General features: G+C 38.0%; 1 protein-coding gene across 1 annotated transcript; it reads left to right on the plus strand.

Annotated features, from left to right (window-relative positions):
• Positions 1–2,112: 2,112 nt before the first annotated feature.
• On the plus strand, positions 2,113–10,694 carry LOC308703523 (C-type mannose receptor 2-like). The gene is made up of 5 exons (XM_081387094.1): positions 2,113–2,237; positions 2,555–2,593; positions 5,651–6,052; positions 6,281–6,634; positions 10,206–10,694. Exons 2-5 carry the CDS (start codon positions 2,557–2,559, stop codon positions 10,559–10,561), a joined length of 1,149 nt encoding a protein of 382 aa, XP_081243220.1. The 5' UTR covers positions 2,113–2,237; positions 2,555–2,556; the 3' UTR covers positions 10,562–10,694.
• The last annotated feature ends 5,505 nt before the right edge of the window (positions 10,695–16,199 follow it).

Consider the following 16,199-nt stretch of genomic DNA (forward strand, 5'->3'; position numbering starts at 1 on the left):
CAACTGAATGCTCCTGTGACATCATAGCAACAGTGATGCAAATAAAGCAGTTGTTTATTATACCCTTCGTTCTCCAGTCTCCAATATTCTCCATCATCAACCCAAAGACTTCCAGTTTACACTATTACTCTTCAGTTTAAGACTCAACGCCACCACTTTATGCTCACCACTTCTCTGCACATTTACTGTACCTGTTCTCCTCAGCGCTGCCGTTCCACCAACATCAGTATTGTTCAATAAACTGTTCTGGGTTCAGTTCTATCACCCTGTCTGAGTCTCTGTAACAGATATCGCATTGCTGCTTTATAGCTGAACTGAACTCGTTTCATAATTTGTCAGTAATAAAGAGACACAACACTCACAATAACATGATTTTGCAAAGTACCTGAAAACCGCTCCTGGTTTCCTGGAAAGATCGTGTTTGTTTTCGCAACACTAATTTAATCTAAACCGCATGTGAACTTTCATCCCTGAGGGACAGTGAGAGACACTCATGACTATTATCTGCATCAAACAAGTAAAGAACATATACAAATAAAAAGTTAATGTGCGAATAAAAAATTCAAATGACACCGACTCAGCTGAATGATGACACTGTTTTCTTTTAGAGCTGTTTGCTTCAGTGCATCATTTCCCTGTTATCACAGTCACATTACTGACATAATCTGTATTTTATAAAGCACTTTATAAATAAAGTTTTTTAAAGTTAAAAAATTCAAATGACACCGACTCAGCTGAATGATGACACTGTTTTCTTTTAGAGCTGTTTGCTTCAGTGCATCGTTTCCCTGTTATCACAGTCACATTACTGACATAATCTGTATTTTATAAAGCACTTTATAAATAAAGTTGACTTGAATAAAAATTAGTGGTGGGCCGTTATCGGCGTTAACGCAGCGCCGTTAATCTATTCTCCAAGTTGGGTTGGGAGCTGGCTCAAGCTACACAAGCTTTGATGACGCAATCTACCCGCGGCCGCGAGGAACACCCGGCTGCAACGCATCATATTCGTCGTCATCTTAAGGAAACACGGCTGAAAGTTAAAGCTGGTGTAAAAGATCGGTTGCGGTGCAACATCCATTATTTGGACTTGGTTCGGATTTAAGCCGTCCGACGTAGACTGTGTGGTGTAACAGTTCGGTAAGTTAACACACGACTAATCCGTTCTACCACCTCAAATTCAAAACGAAACATATCACTGAATACCAGCGCGCGCGTATTATTCCCAATATATCTTAGTGGTGTAGAACATAATCTCTGTCTGCGCCCGATTTAAAGAATCGTTGTTGTGTTTCTTTTTAACTGAAAAGACATCAGTTAGAATATTCTAATTTTAAATTTGGGGTTTCATAAGCTCCAAGCCATAATAAACATTAGACCTACTCAAGTCTCTGCAGCTAGTGTACTTACATTTTATTTATCAGCAAAATTATGTTGTATACTTACAGTTTTGCACAATATATGTTCTCAAAACTACATGCACCCTTTAAAAAAAAAAAAAACATTTAGCAGTTAGCAGGGTCTGTGTAACCTGTTCTGAAATGGTTTTATTATAATATCGTTATCGCAAGAGGCTGCAATGTATATCACAATATGGATTTTAGGCCATATCGCCCATCCCTAATTTATTTCCTATAGTAGTTGATAATAACATAGGCCTACCTAATGTTGCCTACGGACGGTAACAGTACAGTAGTAACTTTTTACAGTCTATGAGTAGAACAGCTTTCTCAAGCAGTTTGTGATGCATTTTGGAAACAGGAGATGAACCCCTGGTCTAATGCGCCACCTGGCTTGAGAAACCCGTTCTCAAAGACTTACTTTTATAGTCATTATTTGGGTAGCACACATATTCTGAATGTCTTCGGCAGAATTCAAATGAGCCATTTTAATCTAGATTAAAAAAATTAATCTATGCCCACCTCTAATAAAAATATACTTGTGCTTTTCCCCCTAGACTGAAAGAACGCTTTATGAAAATCCAAATAGCCCAACATCTCAAAATTAATCAGTACTGAGTAGATACACACACACACACACACACACTCACTCTCTCTCTCTCTCCTTCTACCTCTCCATCTCTGTCTCTCTCTTACACACACAACATTGAATAGACAACACACACTTACGGGTCAGTAAGTCGTCTTTGGTCAAGAAAGGAGGAGATGATCCATGATATCAGTCTGTCCTGACAGAGAAACACACACACAATCACACAGAAATCACAACATCGACAGGTAAGAAAGTTTAAGACAGTTACTGTTGTTTTAACTTTACACTGATAAATTTCATTATTTTTAAATAGATTTTTAATAGATTTCTTACACTTTACAATACTTTAGACAGAGTTTAATTCTGAAGGGTTTAAAGCGGACACGTGCAGCACTAAACTGTACGACTGAACTGACACGCATCAGCTTTAGGGGCTTCATGTGTTTATAACTGAAGTAGGAATGACATTATCTGAAGTTCTGGATTCTGTACGAACTCGAGCTGTTGCACTTCAGAGCAAATGAAGCTGGTTTACTGAGTCTGTTTTCTGTCTTTCCCTCAGGAATGGAGAGAATCACACTGACGTCTCTTCTGCTCTCCGGTGAGTGTGTGTTTCATGCAGCGCTTCACTAGTTCTGGTGCTCTAGTGTTGTGTGAGACGGACACTTGATTGAACTTTGTGTTGTCGTGAAACAGGTCAAACTGCTGCTATTTCTATGCCGGTAAATTAAATGAAAATATTAGGCCTACATTTGGATTGTCAGAAGCAGGGGAAGAAATGAAGAGGAGTTTGGGGCAAAAACACCGAAATAATAAACATGCCGCCAAACTTGGAGATATGGGCACAGAAATGCCCCTGATTGAATTCTTGTTTTTAATATTTATAGTGAGCAACATCACATAAGCAAAACAGAATATCAGAACGATTGCAAATGTGCTGTTGATTTTATTCAATAGTTCAATAAATAGTAAATATAAAGGGATTTTAATTGTACAATTTTTTGGTCTATTTTGCAAATGAAAATAGTTCCAAATAAAGCCACCTTTGTGCATCCACGGCTGCTACACATTTTTTTTAAGTCAAACTTGAGGATATTTAAGACTTTTTAAGACCTGAAGAAATAAAAAATAATACTGTACATTAGGGGTGTGCAATATTCACAAAAAAAAAAAAATAAATAAAAAATTATATATATATATATATATATATATATATATATATATATATATATATATATATATATACAGTGAGGAAAATAAGTATTTGAACACCCTGCTTTTTTGCAAGTTCTCCCACTTGGAAATCATGGAGGGGTCTGAAATTGTCATCGTAGGTGCATGTCCACTGTGAGAGATCTAAAAAAAAATCCAGAAATCACAATATATGATTTTTTAACTATTTATTTGTATGATACAGCTGCAAATAAGCATTTGAACACCTGTCTATCAGCTAGAATTCTGACCCTCAAAGACCTGTTAGTCTGCCTTTAAAATGTCCACCTCCACTCCATTTATTATCCTAAATTAGATGCACCTGTTTGAGGTCGTTAGCTGCATAAAGACACCTGTCCACCCCATACAATCAGTAAGAATCCAACTACTAACATGGCCAAGACCAAAGAGCTGCCCAAAGACACTAGAGACAAAATTGTACACCTCCACAAGGCTGGAAAGGGCTACGGGGAAATTGCCAAGCAGCTTGGTGAAAAAAGGTCCACTGTTGGAGCAATCATTAGAAAATGGAAGAAGCTAAACATGACTGTCAATCTCCCTCGGACTGGGGCTCCATGCAAGATCTCACCTCGTGGGGTCTCAATGATCCTAAGAAAGGTGAGAAATCAGCCCAGAACTACACGGGAGGAGCTGGTCAATGACCTGAAAAGAGCTGGGACCACCGTTTCCAAGGTTACTGTTGGTAATACACTAAGACGTCATGGTTTGAAATCATGCATGGCACGGAAGGTTCCCCTGCTTAAACCAGCACATGTCAAGGCCCGTCTTAAGTTTGCCAATGACCATTTGGATGATCCAGAGGAGTCATGGGAGAAAGTCATGTGGTCAGATGAGACCAAAATAGAACTTTTTGGTCATAATTCCACTAAACGTGTTTGGAGGAAGAAGAATGATGAGTACCATCCCAAGAACACCATCCCTACTGTGAAGCATGGGGGGGGTAGCATCATGCTTTGGGGGTGTTTTTCTGCACATGGGACAGGGCGACTGCACTGTATTAAGGATAGCATGACCGGGGCCATGTATTGCGAGATTTTGGGGAACAACCTCCTTCCCTCAGTTAGAGCATTGAAGATGGGTCGAGGCTGAGTCTTCCAACATGACAATGACCCGAAGCACACAGCCAGGATAACCAAGGAGTGGCTCTGTAAGAAGCATATCAAGGTTCTGGCGTGGCCTAGCCAGTCTCCAGACCTAAACCCAATAGAGAATCTTTGGAGGGAGCTCAAACTCCGTGTTTCTCAGCGACAGCCCAGAAACCTGACTGATCTAGAGAAGATCTGTGTGGAGGAGTGGGCCAAAATCCCTCCTGCAGTGTGTGCAAACCTGGTGAAAAACTACAGGAAACGTTTGACCTCTCTAACTGCAAACAAAGGCTACTGTACCAAATATTAACATTGATTTTCTCAGGTGTTCAAATGCTTATTTGCAGCTGTATCATACAAATAAATAGTTAAAAAATCATACATTGTGATTTCTGGATTTTTTTTTTTGATTATGTCTCTCACAGTGGACATGCACCTACGATGACAATTTCAGACCCCTCCATGATTTCCAAGTGGGAGAACTTGCAAAATAGCAGGGTGTTCAAATACTTATTTTCCTCACTGTATATATATATTGTTGATAAGAATAATGAGATGATGTGTTGCTGAGAGTGTTTTTGTGCTGGTATTGTGGCTGGTTTTGGCCTGTCGTGGACAGATGGCTCATAAACACATTCATATTATTCATATTCCCTGCGGTGGTCAGTTCACAGAAGAGACAGAAATTAACTTTTTTATTAAGGGGCATTTTTACCCAAAACGTATTAGATGTATTCATCACCTATTATGTCAAATTCTAACATTCAAATTAACTTCAATTAGAAATATAGATGTGAGCAGCAAATATTTAAGGCCTATAAGCACTTGCATAAAAAGGTATTGTGTTTCGTTTATCAAGCATGTAATCACTTTATAGATGGAAAAGACCATTTACAGCAAATACAGGCAATTTCCAAAGCTTTTTAACAGTTATAGCGCCACCAATTGTCTGATCTCCATAAAACTTTGCATGCTTCTTTAGAATCATATGGCGCATATGCACACCTAATTTTGTCAAGTTCTATGTACAGCAGACCATTTTTCAGTCATTTAACTGTATTTTTTAATAGTGAAAATGTGTGTGAAATATTTTGAATTTAAATAAAAAAAGCTTATATATACAACAGTGTTGAATTTCAGCCCATAAAAATGCAAGCCCTAAAAATACACTGCATTAAAATGCAAGCAGGGTTCGGTTAATGCAATGCATATTTTCTTCAAGTAGTGCAATTCAACAAGCTTTTTTGTTTCAAAAACATTATTTTACTTCCATAAATGTCTGTCATCAATCAGAAAGTGAGATGTGAGTTTTGAGATCTGTGTGAATTCTCTCTTCTCAGCCGTGGTCAGTTTGTCTGCAGGCGCTTTGCGTCAGTATCACTTTGTGAATGAGAGAAAGAGTTGGACTGAAGCTCAGAAACACTGCAGAGAGAAATACACAGATCTGGCCACAATCACCGACACACAAGATCAGAACGACACAGAGCGGGTCATAAAGAGTGTGAACCATAATGCTAACCCTGTCTGGATTGGGCTGAGGAGCACAAACACATGGATATGGTCTCTGAATGACCCCACGTTCTACACAGCAAACGAGTATCAGTACAGGAACTGGGAACCAGCACAAACATCAGGATCTAAAGCACAACCAGAAGGAGATGGAGACTGTGCTTATATGAACACTGATGGAAAATGGCATTATGAAAAATGTAGTTCAAGGAAGCAATTCATCTGCTATAATGGTGAGTTCAGCTGTAAGATCACAACACACTGAAATGTGTTAAAAGACCATATTGAGTATTTTCATGTGCAATAATAATACAAACACTTTTAGTTTTGAATGATGAACCATATAATTGCATTTAGTGAATTTGTCTTTTTGTCCTTATGTTCTTGTTTCTTTGTCCTTATTTCTTGTTTTATTTCTCTTACATTTCACAATATTAGACAAATGTCTTTCTCTTTTAAAGCCAGCAGTAAAGGATTCATCCCTATAAATGTGACAAAGACTTGGACTGAAGCTCAGAGTTATTGTAGACAGAATCACACAGATCTGGCCAGTGTGAGGAATGAGAGTGAGAATGATAAGATTAAGAACATCATAAAACACAACCTAACTCCACATGATAAATCGGCCTGGATCGGTCTGAACAGACTCTGGGTTTGGTCAGATAACAGCACCTCCACATTCACACACTGGCACACTAATGAACCCAACAGTCCATCTGGAGTTGATGTCTGCACCGTGATTCATATCATAAACCACCAAGGACGATGGGCGGATGATGATTGTAAAGTATCTCATCGCTTTGTGTGTTATGACGGTGAGTAGACGCTCTCACACACACAATCATCTGAACAAAGGCAACTCTACATGTGAAACAGAAACTCTAATCAGAGAATGAGTGCACTACAGCTTTAACCCAACACTAATCACACATTTCTGACTGGGTTATTAATTATAGTGGATATTTCCAAACAAATCCATATGAATCGAGTGGAGTGTGAAGAGATATGATCACATTATATATGACGAGTTCATTTAGGCTTTCATTCACATATAAACAGAAGCTCCAACATGCATCACATGATGCAAAAGAACCAATCAGGTTTGTTCTAGCGTGTGCTAGACTTAAAAAAACTTAAGACACTGTCTTAACATCATGGTTATGTTTATGCAATCAGCGCCAGGTTTCGTTAAAATATGAAGATAAACGAAAGTCTTATGGGTTTGGAACGACACGAGTGCAAGTAAACGATGACAGAATTGACATTTCTGGGAGGATTGTTGTTTAACTAAAAATGTTTAATGTTTTTGTGGCAACACTTTAGTTTAGGGTCTAATTCTCACTATAAACTAGCAGCTTATCATCATCATATTACTAGGATATTCACTGTTTATTAGCACATATTAATGCCTTATTCTGCATGACCATATTCTACATCCCTTGATCCACCCAATTCCTAAACCTAACAACTACCTTTCTAACTACAACCCCAAATCAGAAAAAGTTGGGACACGGTACAAATTGTGAGTAAAAAAGGAATGGAATAATTTACAAATCTCATAAAATTATAATTTTATTCACAATAGAATATAGATAACATATCAAATGTTGAAAGTGAGACATTTTGAAATGTCATGCCAAATATTGGCTCATTTTGGATTTCATGAGAGCTACACATTCCAAAAAAGTTGGGACAGGTAGCAATAAGAGGCCGGAAAAGTTAAATGTACATATAAGGAACAGCTGGAGGACCAATTTGCAACTTATTAGGTCAATTGGCAACATGATTGGGTATAAAAAGAGCCTCTCAGAGTGGCAGTGTCTCTCAGAAGTCAAGATGGGCAGAGGATCACCAATTCCCCCAATGCTGCGGCGAAAAATAGTGGAGCAATATCAGAACGGAGTTTCTCTGAGAAAAATTGCAAAGAGTTTGAAGTTATCATCATCTACAGTGCATAATATCATCCAAAGATTCAGAGAATCTGGAACAATCGCTGTGCGTAAGGGTCAAGGCCGGAAAACCATACTGGATGCCCGTGATCTTCGGGTCCTTAGACGGCACTGCATCACATACAGGAATGCTACTGTAATGGAAATCACAACATGGGCTCAGGAATACTTCCAGAAAACAGTGTCGGTGAACACAATCCACCGTGCCATTCACCGTTGCCGGCTAAAACTCTATAGGTCAAAAAAGAAGCCATATCTAAACAGGATCCAGAAGCGCAGGCGTTTTCTCTGGGCCAAGGATCATTAAAAATGGACTGTGGCAAAGTGGAAAACTGTTCTGTGGACTGACGAATCAAAATTTGTTTGAAAACTTTGTTTGAAAAGTTCTTTTTGGAAAACTGGGACGACATGTCATCCAGACTAAAGAGGACAAGGACAACCCAAGTTGTTATCAGCGCTCAGTTCAGAAGCCTGCATCTCTGATGGTATGGGGTTGCATGAGTGTGTGTGGCATGGGCAGCTTACACATCTGGAAAGGCACCATCAATGCTGAAAGGTATATCCAAGTTCTAGAACAACATATGCTCCCATCCAGACGTCGTCTCTTTCAGGGAAGACCTTGCATTTTCCAACATGACAATGCCAGACCACATACTGCATCAATTACAATATCATGGCTGCATAGAAGAAGGATCCGGGTGCTGAAATGGCCAGCCTGCAGTCCAGATCTTTCACCCATAGAAAACATTTGGTGCATCATAAAGAGGAAGATGCAACAAAGAAGACCTAAGACAGTTGAGAAACTAGAAGCCTGTATTAGACAAGAATGGGACAACATTCCTATTTCTAAACTTGAGCAACTTGTCTCCTCAGTCCCCAGACGTTTGCAGACTGTTATAAAAAGAAGAGGGGATGCCACACAGTGGTAAACATGGCCTTGTCCCAACTTTTTTGAGATGTGTTGATGCCATGAAATTTAAAATCAACTTATTTTTCCCTTAAAATGATACATTTTCTCAGTTTAAACATTTGATATATCATCTATGTTGTATTCTGAATAAAATATTGAAATTTGAAACTTCCACATCATTGCATTCTGTTTTTATTCACAATTTGTACAGTGTCCCAACTTTTTCTGATTTGAGGTTGTATTAATAAGCAGTAAATATGAGTATATACACTCACCTAAAGGATTATTAGGAACACCTGTTCAATTTCTCATTAATGCAATTATCTAATCAACCAATCACATGGCAGTTGCTTCAATGCATTTAGGGGTGTGGTCCTGGTCAAGACAATCTCCTGAACTCCAAACTGAATGTCTGAATGGGAAAGAAAGGTGATTTAAGCAATTTTGAGCGTGGCATGGTTGTTGGTGCCAGACGGGCCGGTCCGAGTATTTCACAATCTGCTCAGTTACTGGGATTTTCACGCACAACCATTTCTAGGGTTTACAAAGAATGGTGTGAAAAGGGAAAAACATCCAGTATGCAGCAGTCCTGTGGGCGAAAATGCCTTGTTGATGCTAGAGGTCAGAGGAGAATGGGCCGACTGATTCAAGCTGATAGAAGAGCAACTTTGACTGAAAAAAACACTCGTTACAACCGAGGTATGCAGCAAAGCATTTGTGAAGCCACAACACGCACAACCTTGAGGCGGATGGGCTACAACAGCAGAAGACCCCACCGGGTACCACTCATCTCCACTACAAATAGGAAAAAAGAGACAACAATTTGCACGAGCTCACCAAAATTGGACCGTTGAAGACTGGAAAAATGTTGCCTGGTCTGATGAGTCTCGATTTCTGTTGAGACATTCAGATGGTAGAGTCAGAATTTGGCGTAAACAGAATGAGAACATGGATCCATCATGCCTTGTTACCACTGTGCAGGCTGGTGGTGGTGGTGTAATGGTGTGGGGGATGTTTTCTTGGCACACTTTAGGCCCCTTAGTGCCAATTGGGCATTGTTTAAATGCCACGGCCTACCTGAGCATTGTTTCTGACCATGTCCATCCCTTTATGACCAGCAGGATAATGCACCATGTCACAAAGCTTGAATCATTTCAAATTGGTTTCTTGAACATGACAATGAGTTCACTGTACTAAAATGGCCCCCACAGTCACCAGATCTCAACCCAATAGAGCATCTTTGGGATGTGGTGGAACGGGAGCTTCGTGCCCTGGATGTGCATCCCACAAATCTCCATCAACTGCAAGATGCTATCCTATCAATATGGGCCAACATTTCTAAAGAATGCTTTCAGCACCTTGTTGAATCAATGCCACGTAGAATTAAGGCAGTTCTGAAGGCAAAAGGGGGTCAAACACAGTATTAGTATGGTGTTCCTAATAATCCTTTAAGTGAGTGTATAAGCAAAAGTTGCAGTTAATAGTGAATAGTGATTGTTTTTGTTTCTTGATCTGTTTGTGTTGCAGATAAACTGGTTCTGATCAGACAGAATCTGACGTGGACTGGAGCTCTGAGATACTGCAGAGATAAAGACATGGACCTGGTGTCGGTGGACTCTGAGGAGATCCAGCTTCGGGTGAAGAGCATGACCTCGATGGCCTCCACCGCTCACGTGTGGCTGGGTCTCCGTCACTCCTGCGTGCTCGGCCTCTGGTTCTGGGTCAACGGTCAGACCCTGTGCTATGAGCAGTGGGCTCCGGGTAACGGCACCGGGGACGAGGACTGCTTTCCGACAGTGAGATCCGGAGCCATTCAGACCAGCAGCCAGCGCTGGATCAGCCTTCCTGAAACTGACACAAACAACTTCATCTGCACCAAGTGAGAGATTCGAGTAACGGTTTATGAAGATTCAATCAAGCCAAATTAACTTCATTTAAAGTCTATATAACCTTCACTTTTCTGAGATAAATATATATCATTTAGAACATATTTCGTAATTAACACTTACATTTACTTTTGTGGCAAGTTTTATTATTATAATAATATATGATACATGCACACTGAGTTTACTTACAATCCAACTTTCTTCATCATTATGGATTATTTCCAACAGATCTGAAAAGTGCACAGGTGACAATGTGAGAAAGTGCAAAAATCATATTTATCATATTTTTCCCCCGTTCCGAAATCATATTTTGCCTAAAGAAAACATTTAAACAGTTACAATTAAGCACATTTAAAAATATAATTTTAATTATTGTTATGCAAAAATGTTGTAGAGTACCCTAACTGTAAATTTTGTACTTTACAATGAAAATCAAAGAGATAATCTGAAAAATAACGTCATTAATGGTGATTTTCTTTTTTTTGTGGGCTTAAAGGTATAGCGGAGGATTTTCTTTTTCCGGGTGGGTAGTGTAAACTATTGGTCCACCTAAGTGTCAATCATTCTGGTGATATGTTTACGTAAGGCCGTCGTACGTGCTCGTCCCTTAGTTTTCGCTTTCTGCGCATGCGCACTTTCAGGTGTTTATGTGTGGTGAGCTAGAGCTCAGCCATTCATTGAAGCTCGCCGTTTCACCGGGTCCTTTGAAAATGTCTGAGGGTCGCAAGAGAAAACGTTTGTACGAACTGTATGAGAAGAAGAGAAAGGCCTCAGAAGAGAGAAACAAGATCAGAGTGTTTTTGGGAGATTGTTTCACACGATGGCGTGCGCTGAAAACACAGGTTGGGCTTCCCACTGATGCCTCAGTCGCGAAGTTTCTACTTGACAGGTAAAGTTTGGCATGCTATTTGGTGAAAAAGTGCAAATCTTCTTTTGGAAAGTAATCTTGTATGAGCGATGCCGACAGCAACTTGTAAACAGAGCGTGCACGAGGAGAACCTCGCACACGTTTAATAGGCGTTCCCTATCGGGAGCAAGTAGAGTGTTGCGCATGTGCATTTTTTCAAAAAGTGGAGAGGGCGGTTCTTATCTAAAATTCGGAAAGATCCTCCGCTATACCTTTAATATACAATGCTGCAAACTCCATTTAAAATTATTGCAAAAATAAACATATGCAACTCATTGGAAATAAATTCTGTATTTCAGCCTCTGCTTTAGTTTGTTTACTATGTTGACGGAAAAAGTGATGGAATTTTAAACAAGATCAATGTGACGATCTTATATTGATTGAAAGATGTCATGGAATATTTATACTTCTAAAGAACATCAGCATAAACATTTAAATCAACTGGGGAAGGTTAAAATGTTATTAAAATATTGTCCTTAGATACTTTTTTGTTTTTGACAAATTAAAGGAGTCATGACATGAGAAATCAAATTTGCCTTGATCTTTTGACATATAAGAGGTCTTTGTACCATTAAAACATCCTGCATTTGTTTAATCAAGCTCCAAAAATGGCCTGTTTTTATGGTGGGTGACTTTAGTAAATGATTTTATAATGCTTATGGATTATTTGGATAATGTTTTCAATAGCAAGTGTGTGTTGATGTGTTTCCTATGTAGTGACGTTAGCCAATCATAACAGTGGGCGTTTACCGAAGCCTTACAGGAGCCTTTAAACTTGATCATTTCAGACAGAGGGTTGAAAATAATTAGTATAAGTGAACCTCAAGGAACATACTAAAATATATTTATTAATCCATGTCATGACCTCTTTAAAGGACCTACAAATATATGCAATGGTGCCAAAATTATGTTTTTGAATTATATATACAAATACCAAAACAAGTGGCATTTATTTTAAAGAAATGCAGCACAAACACAATCAAAAAAAGATTGTAATATGAAACAACCGAAAAGAAAAAAAATGTATTGGACAATTTCTGGGTGGAAAACTTGAACTTGAGGAACACTGACTTCACAGATGCACTAAAAATAAGGATAATATAATTCACAGTGAATCAGAGAAGTGCTAGTTTTGCTCGAGCATCACTTCAGCACAGATGCCACTTGTTTTGAAAGATATTTTAAGTGTCTGAATACTGTACTACCTTTCTATTTATAATTATTCATCAACTACCCATTCATTTGGGCTGTATAATTACCCTTATAAACATCTGTATGTAAATATATTTCTGAATATCTGTGGTGGCTTTTAGTCTGTTCTCCTTTCTGAGAAAATAAAGCTTTGGAAGAAGCTTAATTTGACATTGATGTATTATGTCTGACTGTCATCTCGTGTGAATGTGATGTTTTATCTTTCTCACATTACAAATATAATAGAATTGTTTTTTTACACAAATTTTACCCATGCAAAAATCTTTTTTTGTATTAGAAACAGTTACTTTTTAAGCATTGAGACATTATTTTCATTACAATTAAGCACATTCACTCCTTAAATTCTCAATATTGTAATATTGAGTTCATTGTTAAGCAAAAAAGTTGTAGAGTAGTCAACAATTATGGCAGAATTAGTATTTTACAGTGAAAATCGTAGTCTTTAGACAGGATCAATTTCATATATATATGTATATATTCCATTTTTTCTACTCAAAGTTAAGGGAGTTTAGGGTTGAGAATCCTGAAAACAACTTAATGGTGATAAAACACAGGCTTCAGTTTCAAATCTTTTTTCCTGAACAAAACATGTGTCTGTACAAAACTCGACTGTTCATTATCCACATAAGTGTTTCAGATGCAAATGAAGGTCACGGCACATTTTAACGGTTTCCTGTGGCGTGTTCTGGCGCGTTCTCCCGCCACATTACGTCAACATCATCAGTACAGAGTTCACGAGGCGCGCGTTCACGACGTCTGGAAATGTGAGAGTGATGGAGAAATATCTGCACTTCACCAGATCAGAAGCGCCCACACTTCCTGAAGATCTCACTTTCAAATAAATCTGCCCAATAAAGTCTGATTCAAAAATACTGCGATTGTTTCACAGGGGAAATTAAAAAGTCTATATTAAACATCTTTATAATTAAAATTCATATCTGTGTCCTGAAACAAGCTAAATTTACACAAGAAAAAAGGTAATGAGCATATCTATTTCATCTGTGGCTGGAGACTCACAAAACTCTCACACACACACACACACACACACACACACACACACACACACACACACACACACACACACACACACACACACTCACTCTTACAGACAGTCACTCACTCTCACACACACACACTGGACAGGATGACATCTAGTGGAGAAGACTAGTAATAAGTATCGTCAATCAGATTGTATGTTAAATTTTTGCGGAAATATATATGGAAAAATATTGATTCATGGCTTTTGAGAATTGATATTGAATCGACCACACAATAAAAAAAAATTAATCGAAAAATCTATTTATATGCCCAGCCCTAATTTTTTTTAAACTGTACTGTACCTTTGTGTTGTTTTTACCAACAAGGCCATCCCCAAAAGAAGCGTTCTTCAGGTTTAGCTCACTTCTGGGTACAAATATTTCCCCAAAACATATTTAACTAGGTACAAAGACACACACACACACACACACGTGTCATGTCTCCCATTTCAAAGCCAGAGGTGACGCTCACTGCTACACAATTAGATCTTTATAGCGGCTCGGTTATTTTCATTAAATCACGCAGTGTCTGGCCCGACGGCCCCCGCGCTCTCCTGATTGGTTCAGCATGTCGGGACGCTCGTTTAAATACTGTGTGTGTTTGAGGAGATCCGTAGAGAAACTTCAGCTCACAATCTTCTGTGTTTCACTAACTTATCGATTCGACTTCACGACTTCGATCACAGGTAAGACTGAATCTCCTGATTTACTGGGTTGTTCCTGCAAATGAAGACTCATCATTAATTGCTTTCATTGTTCGTACAGTGACTTTAAGAATGAAGATCGCTTTGCTGGTTTTGTGTCTTCTGGTCTTCGGACACGCGCTGCCTGTAAGTGTTCCTGCGCATTTTAGTCTCTTCCTATTTGCTAATATCAGAAATATTTTATCATCAGTTTATCATCTTCTTTATTTAATATATTTTATCATCACAAAAACGGTCAAGAAATGCTCAGGTCATATTTCACATGAAAAACCAAAAGAAAATAAATAACAGAATACATTGTTTTCATTACAATTAAGCACATTTGCTTTTTAAATTCTCAATAGTGTAATGTAAAAAAAAAAAAAAAGGTTAAATTATGGTAGAATTTGTTGTATTTTACACTAAAAATCATTGTCTCTGGAAAGGATTATTTACATAGATATTTATGTTGTCCACTCGCAGTAAATATAGTTTAGAGTTAATAACCTAGAAAAATAATTCAAAGAAGTGGTAAAACATATTTTATATGTTGACAGATATGAAACATGACATATTTTTGTGTGAGATTCCCCCCATACATTCATCTCTACTTTTACATTATTGATATTTGAGGGGGAAATCAGCATGTGTTGCTAAATAAACTATTTTTAAACTCATTATACAACTAATTAGATGCAGCGACGGAGAGTAACGCGATCAGAGAGTTCAGAAGACAACGGGGTATGAAACAAACATCAGAACATGAAAACATATGTATTTGAAAATATATATAAAATTTGTTTTACAGTTTTAACAAACTAATAAACTTGAAGTGATGCATATTTTTCAGTCATACATAAATAAAACTGTTCAGATTTCTGTAATAGTATTAACAAACTGAATGTGTTTTAAAAGCACAATAATCAACTTTATGTTCATCATCGATAAATCCAGTTTGTTTCAACATCAGACATTTTGAACTAATTGAATATTGCTTGTTCCACGGCTGAACTGTTTCTACTTTTAAACAGAATAAATTTAATTGAGCAGGTTTATGCTGATTTGAAAGAATTTAAATAAATGCATTTTGAAAATATAATAATTTTTTTATTTTAATTAATGATTTTGATTAATTAAATCAAATCGATGCAAATAAACTATGCCGTTTTTTGAGTGCAGAAATCTGACCTCTTTTATTGATGTATGACTGACAAATATGAATCACATTAAGTTTAATTAGTTTATATTTTAATCCAAATGAATGGAAATTCTATAAGCAATTCAAATACATAAATCATAAATTTAGATTTTTAGATTTGAATAAAATCATCACACAAATCTGAGTTTCTGATGGTTTTCAGAGCGACTCCGAGGGAAACAGCAACGAAGAGAAGAAAGCAGAGGATGAAGAGGATGGAGGAAATGAGGAAGAGGAAGGAGGAGAAGATGAGGAAGAAGGAAATGAGGATGTAGGAGGAGACGAAGATGAGGAAGAGGAAGAAGGAAATGAGGATGAAGAAGATGATGAGGATGAAGAGGAAGGAGAAGATGAAGGAGGAAATGGAGAGGGGGAGGAAGGAGTGAAAGAAAACGAGGAAGAGGGAGAAGAGGAGGGAGGCATGGAAAATGAGGAAAATAAAGCGAAGAAAGATGAAGATGATGAGGAAGAGGGAGATGGAGAGAGCGAGGATGAAGACCAAAAGAAAGGAGAAAATGAGGAAGAGGAAGATTGCAGTGAGGAAGATTGTGATGAAAGTGATGGTGGTGATGAAGAGAGTGAAGACGAGGCCAACGGA

This window comes from Scardinius erythrophthalmus (assembly GCF_964197995.2).
Source record: "Scardinius erythrophthalmus genome assembly, chromosome: 15".
NCBI classification, from domain to species: Eukaryota; Metazoa; Chordata; class Actinopteri; order Cypriniformes; family Leuciscidae; genus Scardinius; species Scardinius erythrophthalmus.